The sequence below is a fragment of the Scyliorhinus canicula genome, chromosome 12 (assembly GCF_902713615.1).
Source record: "Scyliorhinus canicula chromosome 12, sScyCan1.1, whole genome shotgun sequence".
In the NCBI taxonomy this organism is placed as follows: Eukaryota; Metazoa; Chordata; class Chondrichthyes; order Carcharhiniformes; family Scyliorhinidae; genus Scyliorhinus; species Scyliorhinus canicula.
This window is the reverse complement of record NC_052157.1, coordinates 164311121-164332484: the sequence shown is the minus strand read 5'-3', so window position 1 is coordinate 164332484 and position 21364 is coordinate 164311121. Positions and strand designations below refer to the sequence as shown.

At 46.7% G+C, this 21364-nt stretch overlaps 1 protein-coding gene across 1 annotated transcript in view; it reads left to right on the top strand.

The window, feature by feature from the left end:
• The window catches only part of ncor1 (nuclear receptor corepressor 1), a 356231-nt gene that overhangs the window by 73598 nt on the left and 261269 nt on the right, over positions 1-21364 (top strand). The window contains exon 10 of the mRNA XM_038814799.1: positions 12997-13049. Coding sequence (XP_038670727.1) covers positions 12997-13049 — 53 coding nt within the window. The remainder of the gene's footprint in view (positions 1-12996; positions 13050-21364) is intronic.

The following is a 21364-nucleotide window of genomic DNA, read 5'->3' as shown; positions in this document are numbered from 1 at the left end:
GTCCAAAGACGTGCAGGTAAGGTGGATTGGCCATGGTAAATTGCCCTTAGTGATCGAAAAAAGGTTAGGAGAGATTATTTTGTTACAGGGATAGAGTGGAAATGAGGACTGAGGTGGGTCAGTGCAGACTCGATGGGCCGAATGGCCTCCTTCTGCACTCTATGTTCTATCCTTCCAATTCCTGCCCTCTGCCCACTCCGGAACCGCCATCTAGCCTGTGGTTATTATAAATCGGGGTCCAAATCGGTGCTCCCTCCACTCTCATATCTCCTCCATTGACCCCAGATCCTCAGAGCCGCCACTACCACGGACTTGTGGGGCATCGGGCCGGCGACAACAGTAGAGGTGCCATTACCAATGCTCCCAGACTGGTGTCTTTACATGACGCTGCCCCCATCCACTCCCATACCGACCTGTCCCTTATTTCCCACTTCCTAATCATGGCTATATTAGCCGCCCAGTAGTAATTGCAGAAGTTCGGCAGCGCCAACCCACTCTCCCCCCCCCGACTGCGGTCCAGTCACACTTTCTTCACTCGCGGGGTTTTACTCGCCCACACAAAGCCCAAAATAACTTATTCACCCACTTGAAAAAGGCGTTAGGGAAGAAGATGGGGAGGCACTGAAAGACAAACAGAAATCTGGGGAGGACCGTCATTTTCACGGTCTGTACCCTCCCCGCCAGTGATAGCGGGAGCATGTCCGATCTCTTAAAGTCCCCTTCCGTTTGTTCTACCAACCGGGATAGGTTTAACTTGTGTAGTACCTCCCATTTCAGGGCCACCTGGATTCCCAGATATCGAAAGCTCTTCCCTACCATTCTAAGCGGCAGCTCTCCCAGTCTCTTCTCCTGTCCTCTTGTCTGGATCGCAAACATCTCGCTTTTCCCCATGTTCAATTTATACCCCAAAAAATTGCCAAATTCCCCCAAGATTCGCATTACTTCCCCCATCCCCTCAGTTCCTAGAGGCTCTTAACGCCATGGCCAATGGCTCTATGGCCAGAGCAAACAGAGGAGAGGGGGCACTCTTGCCACGTCCTTCGGTGTAGTTTAAAATACTCCGACCTCAGCCGGTTCGTATGCACACTCGCTGCTGGTGCCTGATAGAGCAACTGCACCCAGTCAATAAAGCCCTCACTAAACCCAAACCTTCCCAGCGCCTCCCACAGGTAATTCCACTCCACCTGATCAAAAGCCTTCGCCGCATGCATCGCTACCACCACCTCCGCCGCCTCTCCTTCTGAGGGCATCATAATAACATTTACAAGCCTTCGAACATTTGCCTTGAGTTGCCTGCCCTTAACAAATCCCGCCTGGTCTTCCCCTATCACCCCCGGGACACAGTCCTCGATCCTTGTGGCCAGAATCTTAGCCAGCAGTTTGGCATCCACATTCAGTCGAGAAATCGGCCTGTATGACCCGCATTGTTCCGGATTCTTCTCCTGTTTCAGGATCAATTAAATCAAGGCCTGCAACATTGTTGGGGGGAGGACTCCCTTCTCTCTTGCTTCGTTAATTGTCCTCACCAACAGTGGGCTCAATATCTCTGAAAACTTCTTATAGAATTCCACCGGGTAGCCGTCAGGCCCCGGGGCCTTGCCCGACTGCATGGCCTCCAGCCCCTTTATTATTTCCTAAATCTGAATTGGGGCTCCCTGCTCCTCCACCAGGTCCTCCTCCACCTTCGGGAACCTCAACTGATCCAGAAATTGCCTCATCCCCTCCACTCCAGCTGGGGATTCCGACTCATATAATTTACTATAATTTACTGTAAAAGGCCTTAAACACCTCGTTCACCCCAATGGGTCGAGGGCAGTATTACCGTTTCTACTCTTTACTTTACCTATCTCCCTGGCCGCCCCTCTTTTCCTGAGCTGATGCGCCAACATTCTGCTTGTCTTTTCCCCGTAATCATAGATCCCCCTTGCCTTCCTCAACTGTTCCACTGCTTTCCCTGTGGTCAACAGCCCAAACTCCACCTGTAACCTCTGCCGCTCCCTCAGTGGCCCTGCTTCCGGAGCTTCCAAGTATCTCCTGTCCACCTGGAGTATCTCCTCCACTAATCTATCCCTCTCCGCCCTTTCCACCTTTTTTCTGTGGACCCGTATCAAAATTAATTTCCCTCTGACTACTGTCTTCAAAGCTTCCCAGACTGTCGCTGCAGTGACCTCCCCCATATCATTTGTTTCCAGGTATTTCTGGATGGACTTGTTAACCCGAACACAGATCTCTTCGTCCGCTAGCAACCCCACATCCAGTCTCCACAGCGGGCGTTACCCTCTCTCCACACTAACCGTAGATCCACCCAATGCGGGGCATGATCCGACACTGTGATTGCCGAGTACTCAGTATCCACCACCTTTGGTATTAGCGCCTGCTCAGAACAAAAAAATCGATGCGAGAGTATACATTGTGGACTTGTGAAAAGAAGGAAAACTCCTTCGTCCTCGGACGAGCAAACCTCCATGGGTCTACTCTCCCCATCTGTTCCATAAAACCCTTCAATTCCTTTGCCGTAGCCGGCCTCCTCCCTGTCCTGGATTTTGACCGGTCCAATTCCGGATCAATGACTGAGTTGAAGTCCCCTCCCATGATCAGATTATGTGACTCTTAAGTCTGGGAACTCACCTGCCTCATAAATTCCACGTCGTCCCAATTCGGAGCATATATGTTCACAAGTACCACTCGCACCCTCTCCAGCTTCCCACTCACCATTATGTCTGAGTCCTACCCCCTTGTCTGAGTATGTGCATTTTTAAGGCTCTGTGTATTGTTTATTAGTCTAGGAGCAGATTCGATCTTGATAACATTCTGGTGAATCTTCATGGCTTCCAAGGCCAATTTCTAAGGTGTGATGCTCAGTCCTCTAGATGTGGTCACAGTAAGAAGTCTTACAACACCAGGTTAAAGTCCAGCATGTTTGTTTCAAACACGAGCTTTCAGAGCACTGCTCCTTCCTCAGGTGAAGGAGGAAGGAGCAGTGCTCCGAAAGCTAGTGTTTGAAACAAACCTGTTAGACTTTAACCTGGTGTTGTAAGACTTTTTACTGTGCTCACCCCAGTCCAACGCCGGCATCTCCGCATCACTCTAGATGTGGTGTAACCATGGTTTCATATCGTTCACCACTCTGCCCCTCTTATAAAGGCTAAAATTCCATTAGCCTCCTTGGTGATTTTTTTCTATCGGAGCTTACATTTTCGTAGTGACTTCAAAAAGTAGCCTGCCCTTCAGTAAGGAAATAATGGCAGGTTCTTCACAGTGAAGGCATGAGACAGAATTCAGCACCTGTAGTAGGGTCAGCTCCTTCTGCCACTGAAGTTAATGTTTGCCAGTTAGTCAGGTTTGTTTTTGTAATTGGTGGAGATTACTATATGACCAGTCACTATACCATCTTTTTATTTACAGGTTTTAAAAATTGAATTTAAATGCTCAGACTGTTGTGGAAGGATTTCAATTCATGTTCTCTAGACTATTGGTCCAGACCATTCACAACCAAATCTTTCCTGTTCAACTGCGATTCCACCAAACCGCAGTTTGGTGGATGTGCGAGGGAATACACTGTAGATCCCTTGTGGTGGGTACTCTTTTCCGACCTCATTGTAACACAATGGTTACACATAGCCAGAGTTTTGTAAGTGGTGGACTAAAGCTAAGTTACTTGGTACTGGGACCTAAGCAGAATATCAGGAGTTAGGAAGAAAGTTGAGAAGTCGCACCTCAAAGGTAGTGATCTCACTACCAGGGCCACGTGCTAGACAGACTAGAAATAGCAGAATGAATCGAATGAATACGTGGCTGAAGCGAAGGGGTGGGGGGAGGGTTTCGGATTCCTAGGACATTGGGACCGATTCTGGGGGAGGTGGGACCAGTACAAACTGGACGGGTCACTCCTGAGCAGGAACGGCACTGACGTCCTGGGGGAGTATTTGTCAGAGTGACTGGAGAAGGTTTAAAGTAAAATGATAGGGGGTTGGGAAGCTATGCAAGAGGTCGGAGGAGGGGAATCCAGGACAAAAGCAAAAGACAGAAAAGGGAATAAAAAAAGTGATAAGCAGAGAAACCAAGGGACAGATTCAAACAGAGCCACAGGGAAAAATAGTGAGAATGGGAAAAGTAATGTTAAAAGACAATTTAACGGCTTTGTGACTTAACACACAAAGCATTCAAAATAAAGTGGATGAATTAAACACGCAAGTAGATTAAACGGGTATGATATAATCAGGATTACAGAGACATGGCTCCAGGGTGACCAGGGATGGGAACTGAATATCCAGGGGTATTCAGTATTTAGGAAGGACAGGCAAAAAGGAAAAGGTGGTGGAGTGGCAGTGCTGATTAAAGAGGAAATTAACGCAATAGTGAGGAAGGATATTAGCTCCGACAATGTGGAATCTCAAAGGGTAAAGCTGAGAAACAGCAAGAGGCAAAAAAACATTAACAGGGGTTTTATATAGACCCCCAAATTGAAGTGACAATGTTGGGAACGGTGTTAAAACAGGAAATTAGAGATAAATGCGAAAAGGAACATCTGTAATTATGGGTGATTTTAATCTGCATATAGATTGGGCAAATCAAATTAGTCACAATGGCGGCACTGTGGTTAGCACTGCTGCCCCATAGTGCCAGGGACCTGGGATTGATTCCGGGAACTGAGAAGTTTGCACGTCCTCCCCATGTCTGCATGTGTTTCCTCCCACAATCCAAAGATGTGCAAATTAGGTGGATTGGCCATGCTAAATTGCCCCTTGGTGTCCAATGTTTAGGTGGTGTTATGGGGATAGGGCGGGGATTGGGCTTTGGTAGGGCGCTCTTTTGGAGGGTTGGTGCAGACTTGATGGCCCTAATGGCCTCCTTCTGCACTGTAGGGATTCTATGAATACCCTAGAGGAGGAATTCCTGGAGTGTATCTAATGGTTTTCTGGACCAGTACATTGAAGAACAAACTAGATAACAGGTCATCCTAGACTGGGTATTGTGCAATGAGAAAGGAATCATTGGAAATCTTGTTGTGCGAAACCCCTTAGGAATGAATGACCACAATATAATATATTTTTCATCAAAGTGGAGAGTGACGTAGTTGATTCTGAGACTAGGGTCCTGAATCCTAAAGGAAGCTATGATGGTATGAGACTCGAGGTGGCTATGATCGATTGGGGAACATTATTTAAAAGGATGACAGTAGATAGACAATGCCAAACATTCAAGGAGCGAATGGGGGAACTACAATAATTGTTTATTCCTGTTTGGTACAAAAGTGAAACGGGAAAAGTGGACCAACCATGGCTTACAAGGGAAATTAGCGATATTATTCAATCCAAGGAAGAAGCATACAAATTGGCCAAGAAAAACAACAGGTCTGAGGATTGGGAGCAGTTTAGAATTCAGCAAAGGAGGACCAAAGTATTGATTAAGAAGAGGAAAATAGAGTATGAGAGTAAGCTTGGAGGGAACATAAGAACTGACTAAAAGTTTCTATAGGTACGTGAAGAGAAAAAGACTGGTGAAGACAAATGTAGGTCCGCTTCAATTAGAAACAGGGACTTTATAATGGGGGAACGCAGACATGGCTGAGCAATTCAATACATATTATGGTTGTGTCTTTACAAAGGAGGACGCAAAAACGATTCCAGAAGGGCGGCGCAGTGGTTAGCACTGCTGCCTCACGGCATTGAGGACCCGGGTTCGATCCCGGCCCTGGGTTACTGTCTGTCTGGAGTTTGCACATTCTCTCCCTGTTTGCGTGAATCTCACCCCCACAACCCATAGATGTGCAGGAGAGGTGGGGGCCATTCTAAATTGTCCCATAATTGGAAAAAAGAAAGAATTGGGTACTCTAAATTTATTTTTAAAATAATCAATTTCGGAAATGTTGGGGAACGCAGGGTTTATTGTGAGGGAGGAACTGGAGGAGATCAGTATTATTAGCTAAATGGTGGTGGGGAAATTGATGGGATTGAAGATAAATCTCCAGGCTCTGATAATCTACTTCCCAGAGTGCTGAAATGGTCCTAGAAATAGTGGATGCATTGGTGGTCATCTTCCGAGATTCTCGGAGGGTAGCTAATGTAACCCCACTTTATAAAAAGGGAGGTAGAGAGTGCAGGAGCAGGGGTGTCTTGCTGCAATTATAGAGGGCCATGATGAGTCCACACCTGGAATATTATGTGCAGTCTTGGTCTCCTTATCTGAGGAAAGATGTTCTCGATCGAGAGGGAGTGCAGCCAGTTTACCAGACTGATTCCAAGGATGGCAAGACTGACGTATGAGGAGAGATTAAGTCAGTTAGGATTGTATTCGCTGAAGTTCAGAAGAATGAGGGTGATCTCTAATAGAAATGTATAAAATTCTAACAGGACTAGACAGGGTAGATAAAAGGAAAAGGATGTTCCCCATAATCTTTATTAATGTCACAAGCAGGCTTACATTAACACTGCAGTGAAGTTACTGTGAAAAGCCCCTAGTCACCACACTCCGGCGGCTGTCCAGATACACTAAGGGAGAATTTAGAATGTCCAATTCACCTAACAGCACGTCTTTCGGGACTTATGGTGGAGGTGTCCAGAACCAGGGGTCACAGTCTGAGGAAACAAGATAGACCATTTAGGACAGAGGTGAGGAGAAATTACTTCACCCAGAGAGTGGTCAGCCTGTGGCATTCATAGAACATTACAGCGCAGTACAGGCCCTTCGGCCCTCGATGTTGCGCCGACCTGTGAAACCACTCTAAAGCCCATCTACACTATTCCCTTATCGTCCATATGCCTATCCAATGACCATTTGAATGCGTTTAGTGTTGCTGAGTCCACTACTGTTGTAGGCAGGGCATTCCACGCCCTTACTACTCTCTGAGTAAAGAACCTACCTCTGACATCTGTCCTATATCTATCTCCCCTCAATTTAAAACTATGTCCCCTCGTGCTAGACATCACCATCCGAGGAAAAAGGCTCTCACTGTCCACCCTATCTAATCCTCTGATCGTCTTGTATGCCTCAATTAAGTCACCTCTTAACCTTCTTCTCGCTAACGAAAACAGCCTCAAGTCCCTCAGCCTTTCCTCATAAGATCTTCCCTCCATACCAGGCAACATCCTGGTAAATCTCCTCTGCACCCTTTCCAATGCTTCCACATCCTTCCTATAATGTGGCGACCAGAACTGCACGCAATACTCCAAATGCGGCCGCACCAGATTTTTGTACAACTGCAACATGACCTCATGGCTCCGAAACTCAATTCCTCTACCAATAAAAGCTAACACACCGTACGCCTTCTTAACAACCCTCTCAACCTGGGTGGCAACTTTCAGGGATCTATGGACATGGACACCGAGATCTCTCTGCTCGTCCACACTATCAAGAATCTTACCATTAGCCCAGTACTCTGTCTTCCTGTTATTCCTTCCAAAATGAATCACCTCACACTTTTCTGCATTAAACTCCATTTGCCACCTGTCAGCCCAGCTCTGCAGCTTATCTATGTCCCTCTGTAACTTGTAACATCCTTCTGCACTGTCCACAACTCCACCGACTTTAGTGTCATCTGTAAATGTACTCACCCATCCTTCTACGCCCTCCTCCAGGTCATTTATAAAAATGACAAACAGCAGCGGCCCCAAAACAGATCCTTGTGGTACACCACTAGTAACTGGACACCAGTCTGAACATTTCCCATCAACCACCACCCTTTGTCTTCTTCCAGCTAGCCAATTTCTGATCCAAACTGCTAAATCACCCTGAATCCCATGCCTCCGTATTTTCTGCAATAGCCTACCGTGGGGAACCTTATCAAACGCTTTACTAAAATCCATATACACCACAATAACTGCTTTACCTTCATCCACCTTTTTGGTCACCACCTTGAAGAACTCAGTAAGGTTTGTGAGGCACGACCTACCCTTCACAAAACCATGTTGACTATCTCTAATCAAATTATCCCTTTCCAGATGATTATACATCCTATCTCTTATAAACCTTTCCAAGACTTTGCCCACAACAGAAGTAAGGCACACTGGTCTATAGTTACCGGGGTTGTCTCTACTCCCCTTCTTGATCAAGGGGACAATATTTTCTATCCTTCAGTCTTCTGGCACTATTCCTGAAGACAAAGATGGCTTAAAGATCAAAGCCAAAGGCTCAGCAATCTCCTCCCTAGCTTCCCAGAGAATCCTAGGATAAATCCCATCCGGCCCAGGGGACTTATCTATTTTAACACTTTCCAGAATCGCTAACACCTCCTCCTTATGTACCTCAAGCCCTTCTAGTCTAGTAGCCTGTATCTCAGTATTCTCCTCGACAACATTGTCTTTTTCCTGTGTGAATATGGACGAAAAATACTCATTTAGCACCTCCATGCACAACTTCCCACTGGCCCTACTCTTACCCTAGTCATTCTTTTATTCCTGACATATCTATAGAAAGCTTTAGGGTTATCCTTGATCCTACCTGCCAAAGACTTCTCATATCCCCTCCTGGCTCTTCTTAGCCCTCTCTTTAGATCCTTCCTAGCTAACTTGTAACTCTCAAGCACCCTAACTGAACCATCACGTCTCATCATTACATAAGCCGCCTCCTTCCTCTTGACAAGTGTTTCAACTGCTTTAGTAAACCATGGTTCCCTCGCTCGACCACTTCCTCCCTGCCTGACAGGTACATACTTATCAAGGACACGCAGTAGCTGTTCTTTGAACATGCTCCACATTTCCATTGTGTCCATCCCCTGCAGTTTCCCCCTCCAGCCTATGCATCCTAAGTCTTGCCTCATCGCGTCATAATTGCCTTTCCCCCAGATATGACACTTGCCTTGAGCTATATACCTATCCCTTTCCATCACTAAAGTAAACGTAATCGAATTGTGGTCACTATCACCAAAGTGCTCACCTACCTCCAAATCTAACACTTGGCCTGGTTCATTACCCAGTACCAAAACCAATACGGCCTCGCCTCTCATTGGCCTATCTACATACTGCATCAGGAAGCCCTCCTGCACACATTGGACAAAAACGGACCCATCTAAAGTACTCGAACTATAGTGTTCCCAGTCAATATTCGGAAAGTTAAAGTGCCCCATAGCAACTACCCTGTTACTTTCGCTCCTATCCAGAATCATCTTTGCAATCCTTTCCTCTACATCTCTGGAACTTTTCGGAGGCTTATAGAAAACTCCTAACAGGGTGACCTCTCCTTTCCTGTTTCTAAACTCAGCCCATACTACCTCAGTAGTCGAGCCCTCATCAAACGTCCTTTGAGCCACCGTAATACTGTCCTTGACTAACAATGCCACCCCTCCCCCTCTTTTACCACCTTCCCTGAGCTTTCTGAAATATCTAAACCCCGGCACCTGCAACAACCATTCCTCTCCCTGCTCTATCCATGTCTCCGAAATGGCCATAACATCGAAGTCCCAGGTACCAACCCATGCCGCAAGCTCACCCATCTTATTCCGGATGCTCCTGGCATTGAAGTAGGCGCACTTTAAACCACCTTCCTTCCCGCCGGTACACTCCTGCAACTTTGAAACCTTACTCATGACCTCACTACCCCGTTTGTAGAGGTCCCACCTACCGCAGAATGAGCCCCAATTGTTCAGTAATCTGAAACCCTCCCTCCTGCACCATCACTGCAGCCACGTGTTCAACTGCTCTCACTCCCTATTCCTCGACTCACTGGCACAGGTAACAACCCAGAGATAACTCTGTTTGTCCTGGATCAAAGTTTCCACCCTAGCTCCCTGAATTCTTGCCTTACATCCCTATCCCTTTTCCTACCTATGTCATTGGCACCTATGTGGACCACGACTTGGGGCTGCTCCCCCTCCCACTTAAGGATCCCGAAAACACGATCCGAGACATCGCGGACCCTGGCACCTGGGAGGCAACACACCAACCGCGAGTCTCTCTCGTTCCCACAGAATCTCCTATTTATCCCCCTAACTATAGAGTCTCCAATGACTAATGTTCTTCTCCTCTCCCCCCTTCCCTTCTGAGCAACAGGGACAGACTCTGTGCCAGAGACCTGTACCCCATGGCTGACCCCTGGTAAGTCTTCCCCCCCCCCCCCCCCCCCCCCCCCCCCCCCCTCCCCCCCCCAAACAGTATCCAAAGCGGTATGCCTGTTACTAAGGGGAACGACCACAGGGGATCCCTGTACTGACTGCTTCCCCCCAGCCCCTCTCACCGTCACCCATCTATCTTTATTCTTTGGCGTAACTACCTCCCTGAAGCTTCTATCTATGACCACCTCTGCCTCCCGAATGATCCGAAGTTCATCCAGCTCCAGTTCCCTAACACGGTTTCTGAGGAGCTGGAGATGGGAGCACTTCCCACAGATGAAATCAGCAGGGACACTGACGGCGTCCCTCACCTCAAACATTCTGCAGGAGGAACATTGCACTGCCTTCCCTGCCATCCCCTCTAGATAAAACATGACAAAGAAAGGAAGAGCTTACCTGATATTCCCTCAACCCCTTGGGTTAGAGGAGGTGGAAGGGTGGGGGACACTACAAGTGTAGTGTCTCGGGTTTAGCAACCGCCCAACTTGTTACAGGTACTCACCTTCCCGACAGGTCCCTGCTCCCGCCGAAAATCCGGAGGCCGCTCCCGCTGAAAAGCAAGTGAATTTAAAGGCCCACACTCACCTTCCCAACAGGCCCCTGCTCCCGCCGAAATTCCAGACGCCGCTCCCGCTAAAGAGCAAGTGAATTTAAAGGCCCACACTCACCTTCCCGACAGGTCCCTGCTCCCGCCGAAAAATCCGCTGCCACAGAAAGTGGTTGAGGCCAAAACATTTTATGTTTTCAAGAAGCAGTTAGATACAACACTTCGGGCGAAGGGGATCAAAGGATCGGGGGAAAGCGGGATGAGGCTATTGCGTTGGATGATCAGCCATGATCATGTTGAATGGGGGAGCAGGCTCGAAGGGCCGAATGGCCTCTTCCTGCTCCTATTTTCCAGGTTTCTATTTCCAGCTCTGAATAACTAATTCACTGTCACTTATCCAAAACTCAATAAAATATATGTGATATATGACTTTTCTCTTCAAAGTTTTTTAATTTTGGATACTTTCCAAACATATTAATGTAACTGTTTATGTCAAACTGTATGAAGGAACTGGATTTCCATTACCTAATCAGGGCATAGCACATCCTATAATCACCTCAGCAGCATGGTATCAATGGCACTAAGCTGTTGCTGCACCTCACAGTCTACCCCACCGACAGTTCCTGTATATATTTAATATGATGGCCAAAGTTAGCTAAAGCAGTTACGTTTTCTCCAAAGGCTTTCCTAAGTTTCCAGTTCTGTTTATTTTTTGAACATGTCTTTGATTTCCAGTTTCAAACATGTTTTTTTTTCAGTTTACCAGTCAGGATTTTTGTAAGTTCCTACTGTTTGCCTCATGAAATTTTCCTTCAACGGAATTACACATGTTGTGTGGTGAATTCAAGGTGTATATCTCGCTGTGGTTAGTATGTTGCTTCACAGCTCCAGGGTCGCAGATTTGATTCTCAGCTTGGGTCACTGTCTGTGCGGAGTCTGCACGTTCTCCCCGTGTCTGCGTGGGTTTCCTCCGGGTGCTCCGCTTTCCTCCCACAGTCCAAAGATGTGCAGGTTAGGTGGGTTGGCCATGCTAAATTGCCCTTAGTGTCCAAAAAGGTTAGGTGGAGTTACTGGGTGATGGGGATAGGGTGAAGGTGTAGGCTTTAGTAGGGTGCTCTTTCCAAGGGCTGGGGCATATTTGATGGGCCAATTGGCCTCCTGCACGGTAAATTCAGTGATTTATGGGATGTGGGCATCGCTGGTTAGACCAGTATTTATTGCCCATCCCTAGTTGCCCTTCAGAAGGTGGTGGTGAGTTGCCTTGAACTTCTGCAGTCCTTGTGGTGTAGGTATACTCACTGCTGTTAGGGAGGGAGTTCCAGGATGTTGCTCCAGCGACAGTGAAGAAATATCGATATATTTCCAAGTCAGGATGGCGAGTGACTTGGAGGGGAACCTCCAGGTGGTGGGGTTCCCAGATATCTGCTTCTCTTGTCCTTCTAGATGGTAGCGGCCGTGGGTTTGGAAGGTGCTGTCTAAGGAACCTTGGTGAGTTCCTGCAGTGCATCTTGTAGATGGTACACACGGCTGCTACTGTGCGTCGGTGGTGGAGGGAGTGAATGTTTGTGGAAGGGGGAGCAGTTAAGTGGGCTGCTTTGTCCTGGATGGTGTTGAGCTTCTTGAGTGGTGTTGTAGATGCACTCATCCAGGCAAGTGGAGAGTATTCCATTACACTCCTGACTTGTGCCGTGTTGATGGTGGACAGGCTTTTTGGGGGGGGGGGGATGCAGCGATGGTAATGCCATTGAATGTCAAGGGATGATGGTTATATCCTGTCGTATAGGAATGGTCATTGCCTTGCACTTCTGTGGCGCGAATGTAACTTGCCACTTGTCAGCCCAGGCCTGGATATTTAGTAACCATTTGTCATGTTGGGTAGCTTTGTAGTATCTGCAGATGCTGCACAGACCTATGAAGAATTGAAAGGATGGAAAATTACTTCGGCAGATGGGGCAGTATCATCTGACACTCCACAAACTAGTTAGGCCTTACAGGCCCACAGTGACCCAATGCAGGAATTGTAGGGTCAGATAGTTTAGCACAGGACCATGAATCACAGAGCTTCTGTGTGTTGGTGGATCCGGACATTGCAGGTGAGCAGAGGGTAGTCACCTTTGTTTATTTGCAAACAAAACTAAGTAAACCCATACTGAACAATTTGTGGTCAGTAGAATGTGGTTAGTTATGGACCTCCAGGGAAGGTGAGTTTAGTTGTTCTCCGTGCCAATTATAAACCATAGCATGAATTTTTGACACTTTTCCAAGTGGATCAGTCTATATAATGAGTAAGGCAGGTGTTTTTATTCTGAGATTGGTCGGCTAGACATTACTTTGTTTTGGTTTTCTTTTGATCATGAATGTTCACTGACATATTTACATTATCAACTGATCTCTACCTTTTCAGCCACTTTACAACCAGCCATCTGATACGAAGATTTATCATGAAAACATCAAAACGTAAGTAACATCTGGCATGCTCTGAATGGGCTTGAATAATATTAAATTCTGGGTTTGCTGTTCTCAGCCCACCTTGCTGAATATCACTCTGTGATGTAAGTTATGGTTACTCTCCTAGTGGCCTGTGAATACCGACTCTGAAAGGCGATTCACCAGGATATTGCCTGGGATGGAACATTTAAGTTAAGAAGAGAGATTGGATAGGCTTGGGTCTGGAGCAGAGAAGACTGAGGGGGCAAGCTAATCAAGGTGTAGAGGATTATGAGGGGCATTGTCAGGGTGGATAGGGAACATCCTTTAGTTGAAGGGTCAGTCACGAGGGGACACAATTTCAAGGTCGGGGCAGGAGGTTTAGTGGGGATCTGAGGGAAAATTTCTTTACCCAGAGGGTGGTGATGGTCTGGAACGCACTGCCTGGGAGGATGTAGAAGCGGGTTGCCTCACATCCTTTAGAAAGTACCTGGATGAGTATTTGGCACCTCATAATATTCAAGTCTATGGGCCAAGTGCTGGCAAATGGGATTAGGATTGGCAGACCAGGTGTTTTTCATGTGCCGGTGCAGACTCGATGGGCAGAATGGGCTTCTGCACTGTAGTAGAACATTACAGCGCAGTACAGGCCCTTCGGCCCTCGATGTTGCGCCGTCCTGTGAAACCACTCTAAATTCCATCTACACTATTCCCTTATCATCCATATGTATATCCAATGACCATTTGAATGCCCTTAGTGTTGGCGAGTTCACTACTGTTGCAGGCAGGGCATTCCACGTCCTTACTACTCTCTGAGTAAAGAACCTATCTCTGACATCTGTCCTATATCTACCTCCCCTCAATTTAAAGCTATGTCCCCTCGTGCTAGACATCACCATCCCAGGAAAAAGGCTCTCACTGTCCACCCTATCTAATACTCTGATCATCTTGTATGCCTCAATTAAGTCACCTCTTAACCTTCTTCTGTGAATCTAGCGTGGCTGCTTTGTCCTGGATGGTGACAAGCTTCTTGAGTGTTGTAGGAGCCGCACTCATCAGGCAAGTGACGAGTATTCCATTACACTCCTGACTTGTGCTTTGTAGATGGTGGACAGGCTTTGGGAAGTCAGGAGGTGAATTACTCGCCACATGATTCCTGGCTTCTGACCTCTTGTAAGCATAGTGTATAGATGGTCTAATTCAGTTTCAGTCAATGGTAACCCCAGGATGTTGATAGTGGGGGGATTCAGCACTTAAAGTCCAAATCCAGGTACCTTTTAAACGGGTTTAGGGTCTCTGCCTCCACCACCAACTCGGACAGTGAATTCCAGACTCCCACTACCCTTTGCGTAGTGATGCTCCTCGTGTGCAATGTTGGAGCTCAGGGACACATCCACTGTCCCTGGCTCTTCATGTGTAAGAAGTGTGTCCAGTTGCAGCTCCAGTTAGACCGCTTGACGGCTCTGGAGCTGCGGATGGACTCACTTTGGAGCATCCGCGATGCTGAGGACGTCGTGGATAGCACGTTTAGCGAGTTGGTCACACCGCAGATGAAAGTTACTGAGGGAGATAGAAAATGGGTGACCAAAAGACAGAGCAAGACTAGGAAGGCAGTGCAGGTGTCCCCTACGGTCATCTCCTTGCAAAACAGATATACCGCTTTGGATACTGTTGAGGGAGATGGCTCACCAGGGGAAGGCAGCAGCAGCCAGGTTCATGGCAACGTGGCTGGCTCTGCTGCGCAGCAGGGCAGGAAGAACGATGGCAGGGCTATAGTGATAGGGGACTCGATCGTAAGGGGAATAGACAGGCGGTTCTGCAGACGCAATAGAGTCTCCAGGATGGTATGTTGCCTCCCTGGTGCAAGGGTCAAGGATGTCTTGGAGCAGCTGCAGGACATTCTGCGGGGAGGGTGAACAGCCAGCTGTCGTGGTGCACATAGGCACCAACGATATAGGTAAAAAACAGGACAAGCTGTTAGGGAGATCACCATCCCAGGAAAAAGGCTCTCACTGTCCACCCTATCTAATCCTCTGATCATCTTGTATGCCTCAATTAAGTCACCTCTTCTCCTGGGAGTTAGGAATTAAACGAAAAAGTAGGACCTCAAAGGTAGTAATCTCAGGATTGCTACCAGTACCACGAGCTGGTCAGAGTAGGAATATCAGGATAGATAGGATGAATGCGTGGCTCGAGAGATGGTGCAAGAGGGAGGGATTCAAATTCCTGGGGCATTGGAACCGGTTCTGAGGGAGGTGGGACCAGTACAAACCGGACGGTCTTCACCTGGGCAGGACTGGAACCGATGTCCTGGAGGGGGGCGGTTTGCTACAGCTGTTGGGGAGGGTTTAAACTAATGTGGCAGGGGGATGGGAACCAATGCACAAAGTCGGAAGGTAGTAAAACAGGGACAGAAACAAAAGGCAGTAAGGGGTAAAGTGTAAGGCAGAGAAGACATAGTCAAAAATCAAAAATGGCGACAGTACAAGGTACAGTGACTGAGAGGAGCTCAGTGAATAGGCCCAGTAATACCAAAAGGAATAAAACGGGAAGTAAATGCATAAATTGTAAGCCACATGGCAGGTTGTTACGTGAAGATATGGGTTCAACAACAAGGAAAATTAGGAGAAAAGTTAAGAGGAAATATAACTTGGGGAAGGTTACTGATCGAGGTGTTAAGATTCAAAACCGAGGTATAAAAGGCAACAGAAGTGTACTTTACCTGAATGCTCGTAGTATTCGGAAAAAGGTAAATGAGTTGATGGAGCAAATCATCGTGAATGACTATGATTTAGTGGCCATTACTGAAACATGGTTAAAGGATGGTCACGACTGGGAGTTAAATATCCGAGGGTATCAAACTATTTGGAAGGACAGAGTAGATGGTAAGGGAGGTGGTGTAGCTCTGTTATTTAAGGATGACATCCGGACAATAGTAAGGGATGACATCGGTGCTATGGAGGATAACGTTGAATCCATTTGGGTGGAAATCAGGACTAGTAAGGCGAAAAAGTCACTGATAGGAGGAGTCTATAGGCCACCAAATAGTAACATAATTGTGGGGCAGGCAATAAACAAAGAAATAACTGATGCATGTAGAAATGGTACAGCAGTTATCATGGGGGATTTTAATCTACATGTCGATTGGTTTGACAAGGTCAGTCAAGGCAGCCTTGAGAAGGAGTTTATAGAATGTATCCGCAACAGTTTCCTAAAACAGTATGTAATGGAACGGTAGCATTGTGGATAGCACAATACCATGATGGTCCCAGGTTCGATTCCGGCTTGGGTCACTGTCTGTGCGGAGTCTGCACATCCTCCCCGTGTGTGCGTGGGTTTCCTCCGTGTGCTCCGGTTTCCTCCCACAGTTCAAAGATGTGCAGGTTAGGTGGATTGGCCATGATAAATTGCCCTTAGTGTCCAAAATTGCCCTTAGTGTTGGGTGGGGTTATTGGGTTATGGGGATAGGGTGGGGGTGTTGACCTTGGGTTGGGTGCTCTTTCCAAGAGCCGGTGCAGACTCGATGGGCCGAATGGCCTCCTGCACTGTAAATTGTGTGGAACCTACGAGGGAACAAGTGGTCCTAGATCTGGTCCTGTGTAATGAGACAGGATTGATTAATGATCTCATAGTTAGGGATCCTCTCGGAAGGAGCGATCACAATATGGTGGAATTTAAAATACAGATGGAGGGTGAGAAGGTAAAATCGAATACTCGTGTTTTGTGCTTAAACAAAGGAGATTACAATGGGATGAGAGAAGAACTAGCTTAAGGTAGACTGGAAGCAAAGACTTTATGGTGAAACAGTTGAGGAACAGTGGAGAACCTTCCAAGCGATTTTTCACAGTGCTCAGCAAAGGTTTATACCAATAAAAGGAAGGACGGTAGAAAGAGGGAAAATCGACGGTGGATATCTAAGGAAATAAGGGAGAGTATCAAATTGAAGGAAAAAGCATACAAAGTGGCAAAGATTAGTGGGAGACTAGAGGACTGGGAAATCTTTAGGGGGCAACAGAAAGCTACTAAAAAAGCTAAAAAGAAGAGTAAGATAGATTATGAGAGTAAACTTGCTCAGAATATAAAAACAGATAGTAAAGGTTTCTACAAATCTATAAAACAAAAATATATAAAACAAAAAAGAGTGGCTACGGTAAATATTGGTCCTTTAGAGGATGAGAAGGGAGACTTAATAATGGGAGATGAGGAAATGGCTGAGGAACTGAACAGGTTTTTTGGGTCGGTCTTCACAGTGGAAGACACAAATAAAATGCCAGTGACTGATAGAAATGAGGTTATGACAGGTGAGGACCTTGAGATGATTGTTATCACTAAGGAGGTAGTGATGGGCAAGCTAATGGGGCTAAAGGTAGACAAGTCTCCTGGCCCTGATGGAATGCATCCCAGAGTGCGAAATGAGATGGCTAGGGAAATTGTAAATGCACTAGTGATAATTTACCAAAATTCACAAGACTCTGGGGTGGTCCCGGCGGATTGGAAATGAGCAAACGTGACACCACTGTTTAAAAAAGGTGGTAGGCAGAAAGCGAGTAATTATAGGCCAGTTAGCTTAACTTCGGTAGTTGGGAATATGCTGGAATCTATCATCAAGGAAGAAATAGCGAGGCATCTGGATAGAAATTGTCCCATTGGGCAGACGCAGCATGGGTTCATAAAGGGCAGGTTTTGCTTAACTAATTTAGTGGAATTTTTTGATGACATTACCAGTGTGCTAGATAACGGGGAGCCAATGGATGTGGTATATCTGGATTTCCAGAAAGCCTTTGACAAGGTGCCACACAAAAGGTTGCTGCATAAGCTAAAGATGCATGGCATTATGGGTAAAGTAGTAGCATGGATAGAGGATTGGTTAATTAATAGAAAGCAAAGAGTGGGGATTAATGGGTGTTTCTCTGGTTGGCAATCAGTAGCTAGTGGTGTCCCTCAGGGATCCGTGTTGGGCCCACAATTGTTCACAATTTACATAGATGATTTGGTGTTGGGGACCAAGGGGAATGTGTCCAAGTTTGCAAACGACACTAAGACGACACTAAGGGGCTGTTTAGCACTGGGCTAAATCGCTGGCTTTGAAAGCAGACCAAAGCAGGCTAGCAGCACGGTTCGATTCCCGTATCAGCCTCCCCGAACAGGTGCCGGAATGTGCGGACTAGGGGCTTTTCACAGTAACTTCATTTGAAGCCTACTTGTGACAATAAGCGATTTTCATTTTCATTTTTCATTTCAAGATGAGTGATAAAGCAAAAAGTGCAGAGGATACCGGAAGTCTGCAGAGGGATTTGGATAGGTTAAGTGAATGAGCTAGGGTCTGGCAGATGGAATACAATGTTGACAAATGTGAGGTTATCCACTTTGGTAGGAATAACAGCAAAAGGGATTATTATTTAAATGGCAAAATATTAAAACATGCTGCTGTGCAGAGAGACCTGGGTGTGCTAGTGCATGAGTTGCAAAAAGTTGGTTTGCAGGTGCAACAGGTGATTAAGAAGGCAAATGGAATTTTGTCCTTCATTGCTAGAGGGATGGAGTTTAAGACTAGGGCGGTTATGCTGCAACTGTATAAGGTGTTAGTGAGGCCACACTTGGAATATTGTGTTCAGTTTTAGTCTCCTTACCTGGGACTTTACTCATTGGCATTTAGAAGGATGAGGGGGGATCTTATAGAAACATATAAAATTATGAAGGGAATAGATAGGATAGATGCGGGCAGGTTGTTTCCACTGGTGGGTGAAAGCAGAACTAGGGGGCATAGCCTCAAAATAAGGGGAAGTGGATTTAGGACTGAGTTTAGGAGGAACTTCTTCACCCAAAGGGTTGTGAATCTATGGAATTCCTTGCCCAGTGAAGCAGTTGAGGCTCCTTCATTGAATGTTTTTAAGATAAAGATAGATAGTTTTTTGAAGAATAAAGGGATTAAGGGTTATGGTGTTCGGGCTGGAAAGTGCAGTTGAGTCCACAAAAGATCAGCCATGATCTCGTTGAATGGCGGAGCAGGCTCGAGGGGCCAGATGGCCGACTCCTGCTCCTAGTTCTTATGTTCTTATGTTCTCACGTCCGCTCTACACCTTCTGCCACTTATCTTGAATCTATGTCCCTTGGTTCTAGAATTCTCCACGAAGGGAATCAATTTTATCCTGTCCACCCTATCTTTCCCCCTCATAATTTTGAACACCTCAATGAAGTCGCCCCTCAGCCTTTTTTGTTCCAAGGAAAATAACTGCAACCTATCCAACCTCTCCTCGTCGCCACACTTATCCAGCCCTGGCAACATTCTACATTCTGCACTGTCTCCAGGGAAATAATGTCCTTCCTGTAATGTGCTGACCAAAACTGCACACAATACTCCAGCTGTGGTCTCACCAGTGTTTTATAGAATTCCAACATTATATCCTTACTCTTATATTCTATATCTCTGCCAGTGAAGGAGAGTATTCCGTATGCTTTCTTAACATCCTTGTCTACTTGAACTGCTGCCTTTAGGGACCTGTGTACCTGTACGCCAAGATCCCTCACTTCATCTACCCCTCTGAATATATTCCCACTTATTGTGTACTCCCTATAACTGTTTGACCTCCCTTTGGAACATCACTTGTAACAACTTTACAGTTGCAAGGACAACCATTACCGATGAGTCCCACGTGGAGATCTGTCAGTGTATCCTGTGGGCCTCGTGAGGATTATCACAAACTTGCTCCTTCAGAGTATCACCACTTCCAGAACTATCTAATGAAAGCACCTGTGGCACAGATGCCAAAAGGTCCTTATTACCAGCTTCTTCTTACTCTTCTGGATGGCCCCCCCACTCGGCTGCGATTCTGACCTCTCGCTGCCTGTGGCGTGACCACCTCCTGGAACCTATGATCCAGGAAACTCTCATCCTCTTTGATGCTCCACAGTGACTCCAGCTGCCCTTCAAGCTTGCAAATCCCGAGCCCAGAGGAGACACTTCCTGCACAGGAATTGCTGCACCAGGTCTCGGATGTCCATCGATGATGTAAAAAGAACTCTGTCCTTTCTTTAACAATCCTGTCAGTGCTCTGTTTACACTATTATTTTAATTAATGTCTCGAGACCTGCTCTGAGCTTATTACGTTATTAATTTTCTTCCTGATGTACTCACCCCAACATTTAATTTGAAACAAATATTCTAGATTAGGGAGACAAATGAGAAACATACTCACCAACCAATCACTTGCTTCTTCCTCACATTTTCTTTAGAGCTAAGTCGGTCAGAATATTTTGTTCTGCTATCTTCCTGGCCCTTTTGTAGCTCTCTCCCAAACCCTCTTCTTTATAACAGTACACTCTCCCTGTGCCCTCTCCGAGACCTTCCTTATAACTCCATCCACTCTCACTGTGCCCTCTCCCAGACCCTCCTTTTAACTCCGTCCACTCTCACTATGCTCTCTCCCAAACCCTCTCCTTTATAACTCTGTCCACTCTCACTGTGCTCTCTCCCAGACCCTCCTTCTAAGTCCGTCCACTCTCACTGTGCCCTCTCCCAGACCCTCTTCTTTATAACTCCGTCCACTCTCACTGTGCTCTCTCCCAGACCCTCCTTCTAAGTCCGTCCACTCTCACTGTGCCCTCTCCCAGACCCTCTTCTTTATAACTCCTTCCACTCTCACTGTGCTGTCTACCAGACCCTCCTTTATAACTCCGTCCACTCTCACTGTGCTGTCTCCCAGACCCTCCTTTATAACTCTGTCCACTCTCACTGTGACCTTTCCCAGACCCTCCTTTATAACTCCGTCCACTCTTACTGTGACCTCTCCCAGACCCTCCTTTATTACTCCGTCCACTCTCACTGTGCTGTCTCCCAGAGCCTCCTTTATAACTCCGTCCACTCTTACTGTGACCTCTCCCAGACCCTCCTTTATAACTCCGTCCACTCTCACTGTGCTGTCTCCCAGACCCTCCTTTATAACTCTGTCCACTCTCACCGTGCTGTCTCCCAGACCCTCCTTTATAGCTCTCTCCCAGACCCTCCTTTATAATTCTGTCCACTCTCACTGTGCTCTCTCCCAGACCCCTCCTTTATAACTCTGTCCACTCTCACTGTGCTGTCTCCCAGACCCTCCTTTATAGCTCTCTCCCAGACCCTCCTTTATAACTCCATCCACTCTCACTGTGCTCTCTCCCAGACCCCTCCTTTATAGCTCTCTCATGCCCTGTCATAGTTTATAGTCTCACTGTGCTCTCTCCCAGGTCCAGCCTTTTATAGCTCTTTCTACATCAATCTAAACTTCCCATTATTTTAAGGAGCTCTATTAGGTGGGCACGGTATGGGCGGCTCTTATTTGTCAATTTCCCAAGTTTATTAATGTTCT